Source organism: Diceros bicornis, chromosome 34 (genome assembly GCF_020826845.1).
Source record: "Diceros bicornis minor isolate mBicDic1 chromosome 34, mDicBic1.mat.cur, whole genome shotgun sequence".
Classification (NCBI taxonomy): domain Eukaryota; kingdom Metazoa; phylum Chordata; class Mammalia; order Perissodactyla; family Rhinocerotidae; genus Diceros; species Diceros bicornis.
Window position 1 is genome coordinate 23,709,275 of NC_080773.1, and position 18,731 is coordinate 23,728,005.

The 18,731-nt window shown below is 48.3% G+C and overlaps 1 protein-coding gene across 2 annotated transcripts in view; it reads right to left on the reverse strand.

The window, feature by feature from the left end:
* LIG1 (DNA ligase 1) overlaps positions 1-18,731 on the reverse strand; it is a 48,447-nt gene that overhangs the window by 29,310 nt on the left and 406 nt on the right. Inside the window, exons 1-5 of one of the 2 annotated variants that reach the window (XM_058529724.1) lie at positions 18,155-18,173; positions 10,540-10,613; positions 8,094-8,183; positions 5,429-5,564; positions 2,829-2,955 (exon numbers count right to left, since the gene is read on the reverse strand). In XM_058529724.1, coding sequence (XP_058385707.1) covers positions 2,829-2,955; positions 5,429-5,564; positions 8,094-8,183; positions 10,540-10,556 — 370 coding nt within the window. In that variant the 5' untranslated portion in view covers positions 10,557-10,613; positions 18,155-18,173. Of the gene's footprint in view, positions 1-2,828; positions 2,956-5,428; positions 5,565-8,093; positions 8,184-10,539; positions 10,614-18,154; positions 18,174-18,731 lie in introns of those variants that run through there. The other variant, XM_058529723.1, reaches the window with a different exon arrangement.

Sequence of the window (18,731 nt, forward strand, 5' to 3'; positions counted from 1 at the left end):
ACACGCTCCCAGGGCCAATCTTAGTGCCAGCCCTGAGTGGCCAGCACACCCTGAGCCACTCAGTTACTTCATCATGACCACCTCTGCTGCAGGTATGAGCCAGCCCTTCCAGCACACAACCCTCCCACAGCTCCCCAGGGAAAACCTCGGCTCTTTATCCAGCGTGCAAGGCCCTTTGAGAGGCCGCTCCCACGCTCCCCTCTAGCTCATCTCTCACTGTACACTATCCTCAAACTCTCCCTACTCCCCAAATCGTATTTTACTCTCCAGAAACACTGAAGCGTATGGGATTCCCCAAACACACCATGCTGTTCCCACCTCGAGGCCTTTCCACATGCTGTTCTTGGTTGCAACACTTCTCATCCATCCTTTCTCACCACAGCCAACTCGAACCCACTTCCCAAGACTCAGCTCCAACATCACCTCCTCTGGGCTGGCTCAATTCTGAGCCCCCACAGCGCCCTGCGTTACCACTATTATTTCTTACACCAGCACCAGCCAATGGAAACACAGGCTTCCTCTGCTATCCAAAAGTTCACATTACACCACTTCACTTTTACGAAAGACCTACATTCACTAAACAACAGAAATCCAAGGATTTTTGCTTTTATGAAAAAAAGTGAAAAGCAAAAATAGTGTTCAGTGTTTGTTTTGCAGCGAGCTGTTATAGAAGCTAAGCAGGCAGGCATACTGTCTTATTTACAGCCTTCCACATTAGCCAACGCAGACAACGAACCTCAACCTTTGACATCGAGGCAGGCAGACACAGAAAGTGTAGACATTAGGGACCTGCCTGCTCTGATGGATTCAGACGACGATGAGATGTTATCAGATGACCCTCTTCCTCTCTCTCCTCCACCCCAGTCTCCTGCACCTCCCACCACCCCAGCCTCCCACAACTCCCCTAACACCATCACCACCACCACCACCTCTCAGCCTTCCCGTGCGCTCGCTGTCTTCCCAATTCTGGTGCACACTACACTGTGCACACATTATTTCTACTTTATATACGCTGTGTATTTATCACATCATTCTGCTTTTACTATCTGTGAGTGTTATTTTGGTTTACGTGTTATTTGGTATGATTTGGTAGGTTTATTTTTAGGTTTCATGGGAACGCTGTACTTTCCGATAGTGAGTGAAACCTGTATACGTGAGCCACACACGTAATCGAGCCACACACGTAACCTTAAACTTTCTAGTAGCTACATGGAGAAAAGGAAAAAAAAACAAGTGAACTTAGTGTTAAAACATAGTTTACTTAACCCAATATATCCAAAATATTCTGATTCCAACATGTTTTCAATATTAAAATAAATTATTAACCTTCTTTTCTCCATGCTAAGTCTTCAAAATCCAATGCACTTACAGCACATATCAATTGGGCGCTAGATTTCCAACAGAAATACTCAATCTGTGTTTGGATTTCATAAAATTTACCACTGAAAAAGTAGATTCACATATCTAAATTGTTCCAAATATATCTGAAAGTCTTCAGTAACTGAATCCAGCGTCAGCTTTCAAATTTAAATTTAATAAAAATGATGTTGGGGGCCGGCTCCGTGGCTTAGTGGTTAAGTGCATGCACTCTGCTACTGGCGGTCCGGGTTTAGATCCCAGGCGCGCACCCACGCACCAAGTGTCCGGCCATGCTGAGGCGGCGTCCCACATACAGCAACTAGCAGGATGTGCAACTATGACATACAACTATCTACTAGGGCTTTGCAGAGAAAAAGGGGAAAAAAAAGGGGGGGGGGTGGAGATTGGCAATAGACGTTAGCTCAGGGCCAGTCTTCCTCAGCAAAAAGAGGAGGATTGGCATGGATGTTAGCTCAGGGCTGATCTTCCTCACCAAAAAAAAAAAAAAAAAAAAAAGATGTAATATTAACAATTCAGTTCCAGGGCCAGCCCCAGGGTGTAGCGGTTAAGTTCCACACACTCCACTTCAGCGGCCCGGGTTTGCAGGTTTGGATCCTGGGTGCAGATCTACACCACTCCTCAGCCATGCTGTGGCAGCGACCCATGTACAAAATAGAGGAGGACTGGCAACAGACATTAGCTCAGGGTGAATCTTCCCCGGGGGCGAGGGGGTGGAATTCCAGTTCCTCAGTCACACCCGCCACGTTTCCGGTGCTTCTCAGGCCCTATCACCCTGGGTTACGTGTGGGTCTCCCACCTGTCACTCTCCTATACAAACCCTTCCTAATCCCCCTGGGGACAGAGGTGCCGCTCCTTAGGCTGGCTTTTCACAGACCTTCTCCAGTCTCATTGCTCGTTGTCCCCAACCCTGCACTCTGAGCACCAGCACACCAAGACATTAGTGGACCCAGAGGGCCTTCTCAACTCATACTCTCCCCTTGCCTAGAACTCTCTTTCCTCTTTATTCCCTGCTCACTCTTCTGTGTCCTTCAGGGCTCAGCTTGGTTAACCTCTCTTCTAGAAGCTTCCCTCGAGTTGTGGCTCCTCCCCTGTGCTTCCACAGTGCGCCACGCTGCCTCCATTACTGCACGTAACCACAATTACAATAACCAACCCTTACTATGGGCTGGGCCCTGTTCTAAGCACTTTACATGTATTCACTTTTAATCCTCCCAACATCTCTTTGTGTTAGGCACTGTCATTATTATCATCTCTGTTTTACAGAGAAAGCAACCAAAGCTCAGAGAAGGTAAGTCATTTGCCCAAGGTCACACAGCCAGTGGATGGTGAGGCCAAGCTCTTAACCACAACGCTAAGATGAGAGCAGTCACGAGGATGGCCAAATGATGCAGAAATCCAAGTGTGCACAAAGACAGGCAACTGAAGGGCAGGGGCCCGCGTGTCCTTACCTGTGCGACGCTTCGGGATCCCTGATGGGGAAGTGCGCACAGGAGACGTGCTGGAGAGGGAAGGGTTGCTCTCAGGAAGTGTGACAGGACTGGGAGGAGAGACTTTTGGAGAGTCCGGGGCAGGCTTCTGGAAGGGGAAAGAAAGAGTAATTATACAGTGAGGGGAGGAAGGAGGGAGCACCCAAGTACCTCGTTTCCCAAACAGCTGAGAATAAAGAGGCACTTGGCCCCAGCTCAGGCCTTGTCCCCTCTTACCCGGGCCATCACCCGCGTCCTGTGTAGTTTCACGGTCCCAGACTCTCCCCATCATAGACACCAATAACAACTCTCTTTTTTCTAAAGTAACAGAATCGTTGATTTCTAGCTAGGCATATGATGGCCCCACTAAAGACGACACTTCCCAGCCTCCCTTGCAGGAAGGCGTGGCCGTGAGCCTCACTTCTCCATGATGCCATGTAAGGGGAAAGGACGCACACTTCCCTTGGTTCAAATAATCCACTCGAAGGCGAGTGGAGTGCCCTCCTCTTCCCACTGGCTGAATGTGGACACTCACGTGGACAAGGGCATCTAGAATAGCAAGGAACGGTAGAGAAGCAGCTGGCTCTCCGACACCTCAAGATACCACACTTATCCTGGACTTTTACACTCATTAGAGACAGAAATAAATTCCTACCTCACTTAAGCCATTGTTATTTGTGTCTTTGTTTCAACTGCTAACTAACCTCGCAGGGCCCTGTGCCCATTATTAAGTGATTGCCCCTCAGCTCCAAGCCCACGCTGTCCACCCTCTCTTGTCATGCTGGGACCCTGCAAACCCCTTCCTGCTCTGGCGGCCAGCTCTGTCAGGCAGCGTGAACATGGGGTGCTGGAGGGGACCGTGCGAGCTGGATCCCATTTACAGTATTTCCAGCACTTGAGGGTGCTACGTGGTGTGCCACCAGACACCAGCAACACCGGCACCCTCTGCCCAGTGCCCCTTCCTCCAAGATCTGAGTCCCAGGCCCACAGGCACCTCCAAGCTCAGAGACCCCAGCACGCGCCAGCCAGCATCTCCACCGTGGTCTGAATGTCAGCTCCACAGCCCTGGGGTGGCAGCTGCACCCTGCAGCTGCTACCTCTGTGATGCCTGGGTGTCCTCTTTCTATCCCTTCAGTCACCTAGTTCAGAACTGCAGACCTAGCTGACAACTCTTCACACTAAGTTCTCTACGTTCAAACCACTCATGTGGTTTCTGTCTCCTATTTGGACCCTAATGGATACAGGCCCCAAAGGGATGCTTCGAAGGCTGCCCAGGACCCAAGGCTACCTGTCCCTCTCCTGCTCAAAAGCCTTCCATGGCTCCCTAGGAGCCTCAGGGCCAAGTCCCAGCTCCTAAAGCCGTCCGCATCCTAATCCCGGCACTTGTGAACATGCTCAGCTACAAAGCAGAGGAAAATAAAAGCTGAAGGGGGATCAAGATTGCTAATCAGCTGCCCTTAAGACAGGTGATGATCCTGGATTATCTAGGTGGGCCCAATGCAATCACAGGGGCCTCAACGGCGGGAGGAGAGAGAGTGAGATGTGAGTACAGAAGAAAGGCACGGAGTCGCCAGCCTTGAAAATGGAGAAAAGGGGGCCTCTAGAAGCTGGAAAAGGCAGGGAAATGGACTCTCCCTCCGAGCCTCCAGGACGGACCACAGCCCTGCCAACACCTCGATTCAGCCCCGCGAGGCCCGTGCCAGGCTCCCGACCTCCCGAACTATAAGATAACAAGCTTATGTTGTTTTAAGCCCCTAAGTTTATGGTGAATCGTTAAAGCAGCAAATGGGAAACTAACACAAGCAGTCTGGGGAGGCTTCCCTGAGGTGGCGTCTGAGCAAAGCCTTGAAGAAGGTGAGGGGCTGAGCCATGTGTGTACCCTGGGGAAAGAGGTTCAGGCAGGGAAAGGAGCAGGAGGCCCACCTGGCGTGTGTGCGGCACTGGGGCAGAGGGGGCCGAGGAACAGTCACAGGTGAGGTGCAAGCAGCGGCCTGTGAGGGACCTTGTAGGTCTCCGTAGGGACCGGCCCTGGCCCGAGCTGCAACACGGGGGGGTGGAGCAGCGGAGAGACAGGACCCAACTTCACCACCGCCAGGCTGAGCAGTGCTGCACCTTGGACGTTACCCACAGAGCAATGGACGGGCATTAAATGACGTTTAAACAACAGAAGGAAGTGAGCCCATGTACTGGAGAAGATGAAAAGCCCTCTGACGACAGGACAGGCTGGACATATTTTTGAGCCCTTGTTCTGTATCAGGCATCATTCTCAGATCTGTGTGAGAACTGACCCCTTTCATCTTCACAGCCACCCTGTGAGGCGGGTGCTCCGGGGAGCTGCACGTTACGGGTGAGGCAGGGAAGCACACCGAGGCCCAGGAGCCTGCCCCAGACCTCAGGGCAGCGGTGGAGCTACGACCACATAGATCAGGCCGTCCACTGGCCCCGGGGCACAACCACTGAACTCTGCCGCCTCCCGGGGCTCGTCTCCAGAGCTCTCCCGAGCAGCTGCTGGACTCAGTTCCAGAGGCTAATGGGAATTATGGTTTCTTCCAGTAAAAATGCGCAGGCTGACGGGGACCTACCTGGTCTTTGGGGGGCGTGAGGGCTTCGTCCTCCTCCTCCCCTTCGCTGCCCAGGACCCGGGCTGCCTTCCTCCCCGGCCTCTTCACCGGAGAGTCACCCTCGGGCACCACTCCATTCCGCTCCTTCAGCGCCACCCTGGAAGGTGGGAACATAGGGGTGTTCCAGTAGGAAGAGTGGGGCCACTGCCCCTAACACTCCAGCTTCTTCACTATGTTCCACTCTCTTCCTCTCCTTTTAAGCAATCAATGAACACGCTCTAAGGTCCTCCTTGGCATATACTCTTAATCATCCATCCATCCATCCTACATCTCTGGAGGCCTCCAAAGTGTCCACATGGCGATGGGCGATGCTGAGAAACAAGTGGAATCCCTACTTAGGGCAGAAACTGGACTCCAACATCTATTTGAAGATCCTCTTTCTTTTAGTCATACAAGCCCCTGAGTTTTAGCTAGGTACGTGGCCCTTGGCTGGGGACTTCCCAGCGTCCCCTGCAGCAAGGTATGGTCATGTGATGGGTTCTGACCAATAGAATGTAAGCGGCCATGATTGACACATGCAACTTGCTTCCAATCGCTTGCCCTCACGTTGTCTTACCCCTGTAACTCGGACTTGCTGACTCATTTTGACGATGCAGACGAGGGCATGGCAGAGCCTGGGCGGGAAGGGGTGGGAAGGGAACCTGGGTCTCAGGACAACCCAGTGGTAGAGCCTCCTACCTGCCCTAAACTGCCTAAACAGCTCCGAATCTTACGAGACAAAGGCAATTTTTATCTTAACTAAGTCACTGTGACTTTGGTTGCTGTTAAAGCAGCCCTACTACTCCCCTGACATAGCTGAGGAGGAGTTTCCAATCTGGTGAGGAACACAGACCATCAAAATACAGTGCAGTATGCGCGCTGATGGAGGTCACTTAAGGTGCTGAGGACACACTGATTCCTAAGGGTTTCTGCACTCACAGAGATCACCGTCTGGACAAAGAGACCAACAGGTATAGAGAAAACTCCCTCATCAGGTCAACAAGGTACACTCACGTTATGGAACATCATTACAAAGAAAAAAATGGGTTTATATGAAGTATCATGGCTCTGAGATCTTTTGAGGAGGAAAAAAAGCAGTAGGCTGTCAACTCTATGAGACAAGCTGCTTTTGATTTTGTTCACTGCTAAATCCCCAGGGTCCAGAACAGTGCCTAGCACACACAACATGCTCCACAGAGGGCTGCTGAACAATTGAGTATGTACAGTATGACTCAATGAACGGAAAAAATACATGTTTGCCTATATGTGCAACTTGCATATACAATAATCCTGCTTTTGTTATTTAAAGATAAATTAAAGGTCTGTGTTATTGAGTATCTGTTATATGTCAGGCATGTGCCAGCTACTTGAGATAGAATAGAGAGTCCAAAATGAAGAGTCCCTGCTATCCAATACATAAGTGTGGAAAACACTTACTCAGTCAACAAATATTTATTGAGCACCTACTTTGTGTCAATAACTGGGTTAGGTACATGTATGCATACAGGCATAGAAAAAAGGTGTGGAAGGATATACTTCAAACTAGTAAAAGTAGTTTCCCTGGGAAGTGAATACTGAGATGACTTGAAATTTCTACTTTGCCTACTTCTCTCAGTTGATGTATTAACAATTACCATGTATAAATCTACATACGGTATCTGTGTTAGAAAAAAATATCTGCACATGTGCCAAAGGAGACACACATATAGACTATTTATTGCAGCACAGATTGTTTCAGCCACAAATTGGAAGCAACCTAAATATCCATCAGGAGGGGAACGTTAAATAATTTCTACAGTACAAACCTAAAATGGAACACAAGGCAGAAAGTAAAAGGGATCAGATAGTCCTCTGTGTTCAAGAATGGAAAAAAATCTCTAAGTCATTATGTTGCTGAAGAAAGCAAGCTGAGGCATGATATATAGAGTATGATCCATATTTTAAAAACATTACAATGTCAGAAAACCAAACTATATATGCATGTACATATAGCAATGTATACACAAAAGGAGTAGATGTGAAAATTAAGAGTGTTGGAAAAAAATTCTGACTTGATTCTTACCACATAATGAGTGCCTTTTATGAACCAGGCACTGTTCTGCAAGTTCTAAGTGTGTCAATTCACCAAACCCACACAGAAACCTGATATAGATTATGATACCCTGTTACACACGAGGAAGCTGGGACACAGGAAGTGAAGTTAATTGCCCCAGGTCTCAAATTGGGGATGAGAACTAAATCTAGGTTACGTCCAGGCTCTGGCAAGCTGATTGATCCAGGGTGATCACATGACCCAACTAGGGTCTTGCTGGGAACTTGTGATGTGGATGCTGGAGGAGAGAACAATGCTCACTTCCACTTATTTGAGTCGGCATCAAAATGCAGCCAGTGGCCAGCTTCTCTGCCTCCTGGAGAACGTCTGCTCTAGAACAAAGCCAACACATGTGGAACAGAGCCTTGAAAACAAGTCTGAAACCCTGGATCCAGCTGTGCCTGAAGCGGGACTACTTTTGGACTCACCAGTTACTGGAGTCAAAAATTCCCTTTGGGGCCCCGAGACATTCTGAGCTGGGCTTGTAACACTTACAGCCAAGGGAGTCCTGATTAACAAAGGGACAAATTCACCACATCCTAGCCCGTTACGTACTTTGGAGGGGGCTCCGTCTCTCTGATGCTGTTGGATGTCTCCTTCTCTGGCTTCTTTGCTCTGCCCTCCTTCTTGGGGTGGAAAAATGACCTGGAGAAGCAGAGGAAGGGGGAAAAAAGCAGGGAATGACGACAGCACCAATAACCCCTCTGATCTGTGCCACACCCTACAGCTCCGACGCCCATTCCCATCCCAGCACGTAACAGAGGATTTCAAACAACCCCCTTCGACTGATAACAGAAGTGAGGCTCAGACAGAGGAGGCAACACTCTCTTAATTTTCCCACCATGACTCAGACCTGAGAGAGAGGACACACCCCAATTTTCATTCAACAAGTATTAACTAAGCACTTACTAAGTGCCAGGGCCTGTCCTGGGCCCTAGGGAGAGACCCAGACACACGATGTCCCCCGTGAGGGGCTGACACTCCAGTGGAGGAGGCAAATATTAAGTAACTAAATATAAAATGACAGAAGGCATTAAGTGCTCTGAAAAAGATACAGAAAGCAAGGTGCCTTCCCTCCACTTGAGACTGGCCAGACGAGTGGCTTGCTTCCAGAGAACTGAGTACTGAGAGGGAGAAACAGGAACTTGATGGCGGACAGACCTGGCCACTCCCCCTGACCAAGTGAGGGAGGTCAGCAGCGCCTGTGACGTCCTGGGCTGTCACCCCTAACACAAGGCAGTGAGAGGCGACTTCACCTCGTTGCCCACAACCCCAGTCTAATTATGAGAACAACATCAGACAAACTGAATTGGGGGTCAGTCTCCAGGATCCCCAGCCAGGACTCCTCAAGACTGTCAAGGCCATAAAAAACAAAGAACATCTGAGACACTGTCACCGAGAGGAGACTGAGGAGACATGACAATTACACGCAACATGGTGTCCTGGAGTGGATTCTGGATCAGAAAAGGACATTAATACATACACTGGTGAAATCTGAATAAAGTGGGGAGCTTAGTTAACAGTAACGCCCCAACGTTGGTAACTTCTTGTGACAAAGGGACCACGGTAATGTAAGGAAACTGGGTGAGGGGGATCCTGGAACTCTCTGTACTAACTGCAACTTTTTTGTACATCTAACATTACTCCAAAATAAAAAGTTTATTTGATCTTTTTGTTTTGTTTTTTGGTGAGGATGATTCGCCCTGAGCTAACAACTGTTGCCAATCTTCCTCCTTTTTTTTTTTTGCTTGAGGAAGACTGGCCCTGAGCTACTATCTGTGCCAATCTTCCTCTCTTTTGTTCGTGGGATGTTGCCACAGCATGGCTGATGCATGATGTAGGTCCACGCCCGGGATCCTAACACGTGAACCCGGGCCACCAAAGCAGAGCACGTGAACTTAACCACTATGCCATGGGGCCGTAGCGGTATTGAAAAAGTATTAAGTAAAGGAAGAAGCAGAAAGCCACCAAAGGTGCAACAGCCCAGAACAGACTATCCCCAGATTTCTTATCACACAAGAAAAACACAGGCTGGGATCTGTGTGAGCCACCATGTCCCGGGTCTCTGGGGTGGATGTCCAGTCGGGGTCTGTCTAGAATCCACTCCCTACTTCTAAGAACAGCCTTCCACCTTCCTCTTGGGATGCCCTTTCCCCCAAATTCTCTGCGTGCCTATGATTTGCGTGGGCCTGCCCTACCACCCATAAGCGGGGTGGGCACGTGCCCCAGACCCGGCCCATTAGAGCAGCGCATCCCTGTGGCTACGGTGGCTGGTTCGGGGACAGGCATGTGGCCAAAATGGGTCAATGAAACTGACCCTAGACGTTGTTGGGACAGCTGGGAGAGAGACCCCCCCCTCTTCCACCGTGATTGCTAACTCTGGGGTGCCACAAGCTCAAGGAAGAGAGCCTGCTGGAGTAGGGACAACGTCGAAGAAAGTAGACCTGAATGATGGAGAGACAGTTCCCAGTGACAAAGTTTTGGCACCTGGATCCAACCAAGCCTGAGGCCATTATCTCAGGAAGGTTCCAACTACACAAACCAAGTAATTCTCTTTCTTTTTTCCTGAAGCCAGCTTGTGTTAGTATGAGGTTTCTCAAGCTAGATACTACTGATTTTTTTAGGCCAGATCATTCTTTGCCGTGGGGGGCTGTCCTGTGCATTCTGGGATGTTTAGCAGCATGCCTGGCCTTTAACCACCAGATGCTAATGGCAGACCCCCCGTCCCCCTAGCTGTGACACGTCTCCAGACACTGCCAGATGTTCCCTGGGGAGCAAAACTGCGCTGAGAACCAGTGGCCTAGGGCTTCTGAACCTTGCAACTAAAACCTTTCAGCTAATAGACCACCCATCTTCCATATCCCACTCCCCATTTTCCACACTGCTCAACTCCTGGAAATTCCAACTTGAGGACTAACTTGAGCTCTTTTAAAAAAAAAGGCACAGAGTTAGAGAGAAGCAGAGAACTCGGAGAGTGCAAGACGGGAGGGCGGGTCCTTACATGATACTTCGCTGCATGATGGCGTCAGAATTCTCCCTTCCCCTCTGCTCCTCCTCGTCGGCCGTCAGCTGCTCCTGAAACAGACATCCAAATACCTGGTGAGGATACCGGTCGTGCAGAGCCCAAAGCACACACACCTCCTCCTCGTGGGAAGAAAAAAACCCACAAGATCAGAAACATAAGGTTCCCTGCCAAGAAGAAACTCCCATTTTTCTGGACCAAAATGATTTGCTCGTGAGATTTATTAGCGAACAAAGAGTTCCAAGGCAGAGAACAAGAAGCCTCCTTTACCATACGGAGCCTGCTTTTCATCTAATACAAAGGACACACTGAAGACCTGAAGGGTTTTTTTCAATTTTGTTTGGTTTTGTTTGAAGTTTTAAGGGTAGTGAAAAATTGCTTTTAGGTGACTATGTCATATCCTACAACAACCGTGAAACATGGCAGTTCGTGACATTATACCCACTGGTCTACACAAATCAGCTGGTAAGCAGTCTCTAAGGCACAGCGTTAACTGAAACAAACGGCAGAACATCGCGGAGAGCACACCAACCTCAACAGGTTACACACCGCGCGATTCCATTTTCATAATGTTCTCTGCATGGCAAAGCTCCAGAGGGAGAAGAGACTAGCGGGTGCCAGGGGTGAGAGACAAAAGGGAGGGAGGAGACCATAAAGGGATAGCACAGGGAGTGCAGGCGGAACGTCTCCACGTCCCAACTGTGACGGTGGTTACACAGACCTGTACACGGGATCAAATAAGACACACACACACACACGCGAGTGCAGGTAAACACCGAACAAGCTTTGCAGTCTAGTTAACAGTATTGTCCAGTGCTAATTTCCTGGTTTTGATATCGGACCACAGTCACAAGATGTCACCACTGGGGGAAGATGGTGCAAGAGTCATACGACTCTATGTACTATTTTCACAACTGCCCATCAGTCTATAATTATTTCAAAATAAAAAGTTCAAAACAAAATAATGAAGAAGCTCTATGTACTGATACGGAAAGAACTTACAGACACATTAAGTAGAATTTTAAATAATAATAAAGGAGGCAGAATGGTGTGTATAACATACTTCTGATTTTCTAAGACACGGGAGATAAGAACACGTGTATTCACCAGTATTGCTTGTATTTCCAAAAAGAAGATCTAGAAGGATAATCAAGAAACCAACAAAAGCGGCTGGGGGCAGACAAGACGACGAGTGTGACCCAGACCTGTCGCTGCATACCTCCATCCTGATTTTATTTTGAACCATGCATATTTATTATTGTTCAATTTTCTTAAAAATGGTAAATCTAGGCCCCACAAAGCTTTTCTGATTTTATTTCCCAGCCTCCCACTTCCTCCAGGCTCTTCCCTCTGGGGAATGCCCTGAATACCCCCACAGCCAGTCCCTGTCTGCCTAGCTCTGAGCATTGGACAGAACGCCAGGAAGCTTCCTGCTGAAGAGACGGCTCACTTCCCTGACCTCTCCTGGTGATGAACCAGTACTTCTCTCGTCACACTTATAATGTCGACGTGTGCTCTTGTGACTACAGTCAGAGTTTATCTTTCCAACCAGATGTGGAGCTCTGGAGCAACTGGGCTGTGCCTGATTCACCTCCATCTCCTCCAAAAATTGTTTCACAAACTTCAGGCATTCTTCATACCACCTTTGCAATTTCTACCATATCTATGTAAGGGTTGCATTTTTTTTTCATTTAATATTTTTTCTGTAAAAGATTCAACTTTTTTATTAACTGGAGTGCTTACTAGGTGCCAGGTACTATTCCAAGCGCTTTATGTGAATTAATTTACATATAACGTATTACAATTCATTATTGGCCCGACTTTACAAGTGAGGCCAGGGAGGCACAGAGAGGTCAAGTAATTTGCTCAAGATCACACAGCCTAATGGGTTGCAGTCAGGATCTGAAGCCAGGTGTCTGGCTCCAGAATCCGTGTCCTTAACCACTAACTACTCTGAAGGTGTGGAAGGTAGGGTACCCTCTGTACCGGGACTGAGGAAGACGGAGGTGGCCCCCAGCTCTTGGGGCTGTTGAGATAAAGACAAGTGTAACAATGGTATTGTTACCCCATGCCTCCCAACAACCCGATGAAGCATTTTCAATTTTTAGCCCCATTTCACCGACAAGGAAACTGAGGCACAGACAGGTGAAATCACTCCCCTGAATCACAGAGCTCATAAGCAGAGGAGGGGGATTCAAATCCAGATTCCAGGCACTCTGCCCTCCCATAGACGGAAGAATAGCATCGCTCATCAGAAGTCGGAGGCAGCCGCAAAAAATAAGTAAAACGAACAAAGCCAGATTATTAAATTCTAGTTAAAAAGCGCTGGCTGCTGAGGACTCTGAGCCTAGGCCAGCTGCCCTCTGTTCAAAGTCAACCAAGTGCTGGAGATGTGTGGGAGACACCCTGGCACCAAGCTGAGCCTTTCTCCTCAAAGCAAAATGGAAGAGAATGCAAAGGGATTATAGCACTATTTCACATCATATCCATACACCACCTCAAATTTCCCTAAGTAATTGTTAATTTTGTTAGGTGTGAAACACATAGCAGAAAATACTTTTATTGCCTCAAGAAGCACGCTGAAATAAATAGGGACAAAATGTCATGATGTCTGTAAATTACTTAAAATATTTCAGCAAATGCCTGAAATTTGCTTTAAAATAATTCAGGGTTTTTTTTTTTTTGAGGGGGAAGGAAAGAGAATGCAGATGAGATAAGAATGGACATATTTTGGGGCCAGCCTGGTGGTGTAGTGGTTAAGTTCGCACGCTCCACTTTGGTGGCCCAGGGTTTGCAGGTTCGGATTTCGGGTGCGGACCTACACACCGCTTGTCAATCCATGCTGTGGCGGCATCCCACATATAAAGTAGAGGAAGCTGGGCACAGATGTTAGCCCAGGGCCAGTCTTCCTCAGCAAAAAAAAAAAAAAAAAAAAAGAATGGACATATTTTGATAATTCCTGGGGCTGGGTAATGGGTGATTAGGGATTCATACTACTCTCTCTACTTCTGTGTATGTTTGAAACTTCTATAATAAACATTAAATTTTTTTTCGGAAAATTAGCTGATGCAAACACAGCAAAATGTTAATAGGTGTAAAATCAAGGTGATGGCATATTGTTATCCTAGCTGCTTTACTTTTCTGTAAGTTTGAAAATTTTTATAGGCATCAAAGAAGAAAAAGTAACCTAAATTAAGAAAAAAATATATAATTTCAGTATAAAGCTCAGAATTCAGGAAAATCAATAACCTAGTGGATGACCCAGTCCCTCTCTCCCTCAAAAATCTCAAGCATTGGTAAGAATCTCTCACCTTAGAAAGTTCTAACCTATCCTGTACGTGAATTATTTGTAAAAGTTGGGATCTTTTCTTCCCAACCAGTCAGGGAGCCCCCGGATTCATCTCCACACACGGAAGAACAGAGCCTCGCACAGAATTCACTGAACTCATGTCTCCCAAGACCTTTGGTCTCTGGGGACAAAGAGAAAAGCAAACCCGGTCCTCGCTCTTGAAGAAGCTCACGGGTCCTGCTCTTGCAGATTGCAAAGAAAAGGATAAAATAGGACTCAGTGCTCCAACAAAGGAGAGACACAGGGAGAGGGGAATAAATGAAAGAAGGAACAAATAAAACCAGTTTGCCTAAAACCCAAACTCTGGATTCGAAGCTCAGGGCTCAGTGCCCTGGCGTTAAATCCCATTTACACACTGATGATTCCTACGTTTATATCTCAATTTCAAACAGCCCATTCTCCAACCACCACCCCTACTTTTCCAGCCGACTTCCTCTAGGAACCCAACCCCAAACGTTCCTCAGTCCTTCCTGGGTCTACAAGCCCAATGGTTAGTCCTCCCTCTTTTCACTATCCCTGTCCCCATCACATCCTCCCTCCCTTCCTTCACTCAGCTTAGGTTCTGGTGCACCATTATCATCTGGGATCGCCCTCTTGTTCCTGCCTCCCCCACTTCATCTCTCACCCAGCAAAACCCAGTGCTGATTAAACCCAACTCTCCACCTACGCTGTGCCTGCACCCCCAGGCTGAGGGTGTCTGGTCCCCGCGGGACCCTCGTGCTGCCAGACAAGCTGCTCCATTTCTCTAGACCATTCGACTCTCCCGGTCTCCCAGACCTTATTTCACACCTGCTTCTCAAACCGCCAACATCGTCTCCACCCTCGCTCTCAGCTGAGGAAATGGAAGCAGTCAGGAGAAAGACAAGCTCTCGCTGCATCTACTTACACAACTGCGCCTGCACCCATGTGCTCTGACTTCCCACCGCCGGTTCCTGCGGACCACCCATTTGTGCTCCCGTTTAAGGCTGGCCCCCTCGCCTGCACGCCAGATCTCATGCCCCCTCACCTCCTCAAACCCAAAGCCTCTTTCTCTCCTGCATCAACTTCTCTACTTGATCATTCCCTCCCGTTTACAAATCTGCTGTAATTTCTCCCATCTTAAGAAAACAAACAACCTCTCTTGACCCCACATGCTCCTGCAGCTAATGCCCCATTTCCCTGCTCCCCTCTTCAGAGAAGTCATAGAAAGAATTGTCATAAGGCACCGTCTCCAGTCTCTCTCCTCCCATCCCCTCTGGAACCCTCCCGTTCAAGTTTTCCCACATCACTCTGCTGACCCCGCTCATCAAGGTGATCGAGGAACTCCCGGTTGCTGAATCCAAGTCATTTCTTGTTCCTCATCTTACCTGGCCCATCAGTAGCATGTGAAACATCTGATTCCTTGATCCCTTGAAATTCTTTCTTCATACCACACTCTCACGGTTTCCCTCCCACCTCAGTGTCCGCTATTTCCTGGATTCCTTTGATGGTTCGTCCACAGGAACTGTGGTGAGCAGCATAACGGCCCCCAAAGATGTCCACGTCCTGATCCTGGACTTGTGACTATGTTACTTTACATGGCAAAAGGAAACTTTGCAGATGTGATTAAGTTAAGGATTTTGCGATGGGGCGAGTACCCTGGATTATTCAGGTGGGTGCAACATAGTCACTTATAAGTGATGATAAGGAATCCTTTTAAATGGAAGGAGGAGGTCCGGGCCAGAGATTTGAAGATGCTGGCTTTGAAGATGGAGGAAGGGGCTATGCGCCAAGGAACATGAGTGGCCTCTAAAAGCTGGAAAAAGCAAGGAAACGATTCTCCCCCAGAGCCGCCAGAAGGTATGCAGCCCTGCCAACACCTTAATTTTAGCCCTGTGAAACCAATTTTAGACTTCTGGCCTCCAGAACTTTATGAGAATAAAATCTGTGCTGCCTGAAGTCACTCAGTTTGTGGTAATTTGTTACAGCAGCCACAAAAAACTAATATAGCAACTCACTTTCTGTTACAGTGCCCAAGGCCCAATCCTTAGGCCTCCTCTCTGTCCTGTTTACACCCACTCCCTTGGAGATCTCGTCCAGTTTGGCTTAAACATACTCTGTGATGACCCCAAAATGTCTATGCTGATATCTCCAACTGGATGTCTAACCAACATCTCAAACTCAACGGGACCAAAACCAAACTCTTAGATCACACACGTACACACACAGATTTTTATTCCTCCTCTAATAGTCCCCATCTCAGCATTGGTAGCTTTTTTTACCCAATTGCTCAGGTCAAAAACTTTGGAGTTCACTACGTACCTACTATTTAACTATTGAAAAACAAAACTGACAATACCAAGTGCTGGTGAGGACGTGGAGCAGCTGGAACTCATACATTTCTGGTGGGAATGCAAAATGGTACCGTCACTTTTGGAAAAGTCTGGGAGTTCTCATACATTTAGCATAAGACTCAGCAATCCCACTCCTAGGTATTTAACCTATGTGTGAAATTCTGTGTCCACACAACAACCTGTAAACAAACATTTATAGCAGCAGGTCTGTTCATAATCACCAAAAACTATAAACAATCCACATGTCCTTCCACGGGTGAGGGGATAAACAAACTGTGGTACATCATACAATGCTTTTCATCGCTGAACAGTATTCCATTGTAGGATGTACTAAAGTTTGTACTTAGCAATAAAAAGGAGTGATCTACTGATACAGTACTGGGATGGAGAGGGATCAACGGTTGCCAGGGAGAAGGATTGACTACAAAAACGGAGCACAAGAATCATTTTTAGGGGTGATGAAACTTTTCTGTATTTTGATTGTGGTGGTGGTTACACAACTCCACTCGTGGTTCAAAATTTACAGAGCTATACACCCAAAAGAGTAAATTTTACTCTATGCAACATTTTTTAAAATAATGATAAAGAAAAAGCCTTGGAGTTACTACTGATTCATCTCTTTCTCTCACTCCCCAAATTCATCTACCAATAAATCCCATTGGCACGCCCTCCAAAAGATAACCTACAGTCAACCACCTCTCACCACCCCAGTGCTGCGAGCTCGGGGCTGGCTGCCAACACCCTTGGTCTGCTGTACTATCCCCTCACTCTTTTTCTTCACAGCATTTTGCAGAACCTGACCTTACAAATTAGAATTTGTCTCACCCTCTCGAGCAGTGCTTCTAACAGAACTTTCCGCAAGATAGAAATGATCTGTCTCTGCACTGTCCAAAAATGCAGCTCTAGCCACATATGGCTTCCGGGCATTTGAAATGCAGCTAGTTCAACTGAGGAGCTGAGTTTTTCATTTCTTTACAATTAATTTAAATTTCAATAGCTACACATGACTAGTGGCTATTGTATTAAGCAGTGCAGGGCTAAACTGTTAAGTTCCACAAAGATAGGGATTTTGTCTATTTTGTTCAGGAATATGGCCACAAAACCTAAAACAGTGCCTGGTACTGAATGCGCTGGCCCATACAGACGCCTTTGATTACTAAAAATTGGGGTAACAAAACATCATGACTAAAGAATTTAGGGTTCACAAGCTGGATCTTTCCTAACCTGGAGGCCATGGTGACGAGGAACGATGTAAAGGGGCTTTAGTGGTGAACAGTTTGAGGACAAGAGGCCAGAAGGCCCAAGTCTGCATTTCTTCTAGTTACTAAAAGCTCACATTTCCTGACCTGTCTGGTCCCCTAGGCACACCCCACCCCTGGGAAATACCTTACACGTTTCCCCTAAATATGCTACTCTCCCTCATCCTCCGAGGCTTAAACAGCTCAGCACCCCTCAAAAGACAACCGAGGAAGCTGAGACACGACAGGGACAGGGCCCAGGGCCACACAGCCGGTCAACGACGGGTACTAGAAACAGAGCATGCCGGTTCTGAGAACCACCTGGGACTCCTGTTTAAAACATCCCCAGCCCACTCCCAGACCTACTGAATCAGAATCTCAGGGAATGGACAGGGAAATCACAGCCCTAGCGAGCTCCCAGGGGATCCTAACATAAGATGAAATTAAGGAGGTCTGTCTGAGACGACTCCTTCCTGCCTCTCCCTCGTGCCTCCTTCTCAGGCCCCCTAATAAGTCAGAGATTCAAACGGGCTGAAATGGGGATGGAGGCCACGGAGTGGCGTCCTTAATCCCGTTTTCTGCTGTCTCCCCTCGCAGATCCCTCTCAGCTTTCAGATGCCAGCTCCCCTTTTCAAATGCTCCTCTCTTCTTCCCCCCAAGTGCCCTCCCCGTTACCCTTCAAGCTTCCCCCTCACCTAAAGACATCAAGATCTTCTCTCTTCTCTCCCCAAGCTCCTCTGGCCCTCCCTCCACCTCCTCGGGCAACAATAAACCCAGACCTTTCAACTACCCTCTCCTCGGCCCCACCCCCTCAAACCTCTTCTGTGGCCCGACCCCTTCCCAGGCCTTGGCCCCTTCTTGCTGTCCAACCCGCCCCTTAATCCACCTTTCCTTGGCTCCGCCCCCTCATCAGGCATACACAAGGCCAGACCTCACCTTATCCAAAAGATTCCAGATTTTGCCTAGACCTGGACCTTACTATTGACCTCTCCCTGGCCCCGACTAAGTCCAGCCTGGCCCACCTCTTAAAGCTGACCCAGCGTCACCTTCAACCTTTTCCCTGGTCCCGCCCACTATTAAATTTTCCCCTGGCCCCACCCTTTCCAGGTGGCCCCGCCTCCCCCAGCCCATCCAATGTCCGGATAGCCCCGCCCACCCACGGCCTTTCCCCGACCCCGCCCCTCACCCCTCTATGGCCGTGCCCCTTCCAGGTGGCCCCGCCTCCCCCAGCCCATCCAATGTCCGGATAGCCCTGCCCACCCACGGCCTTTC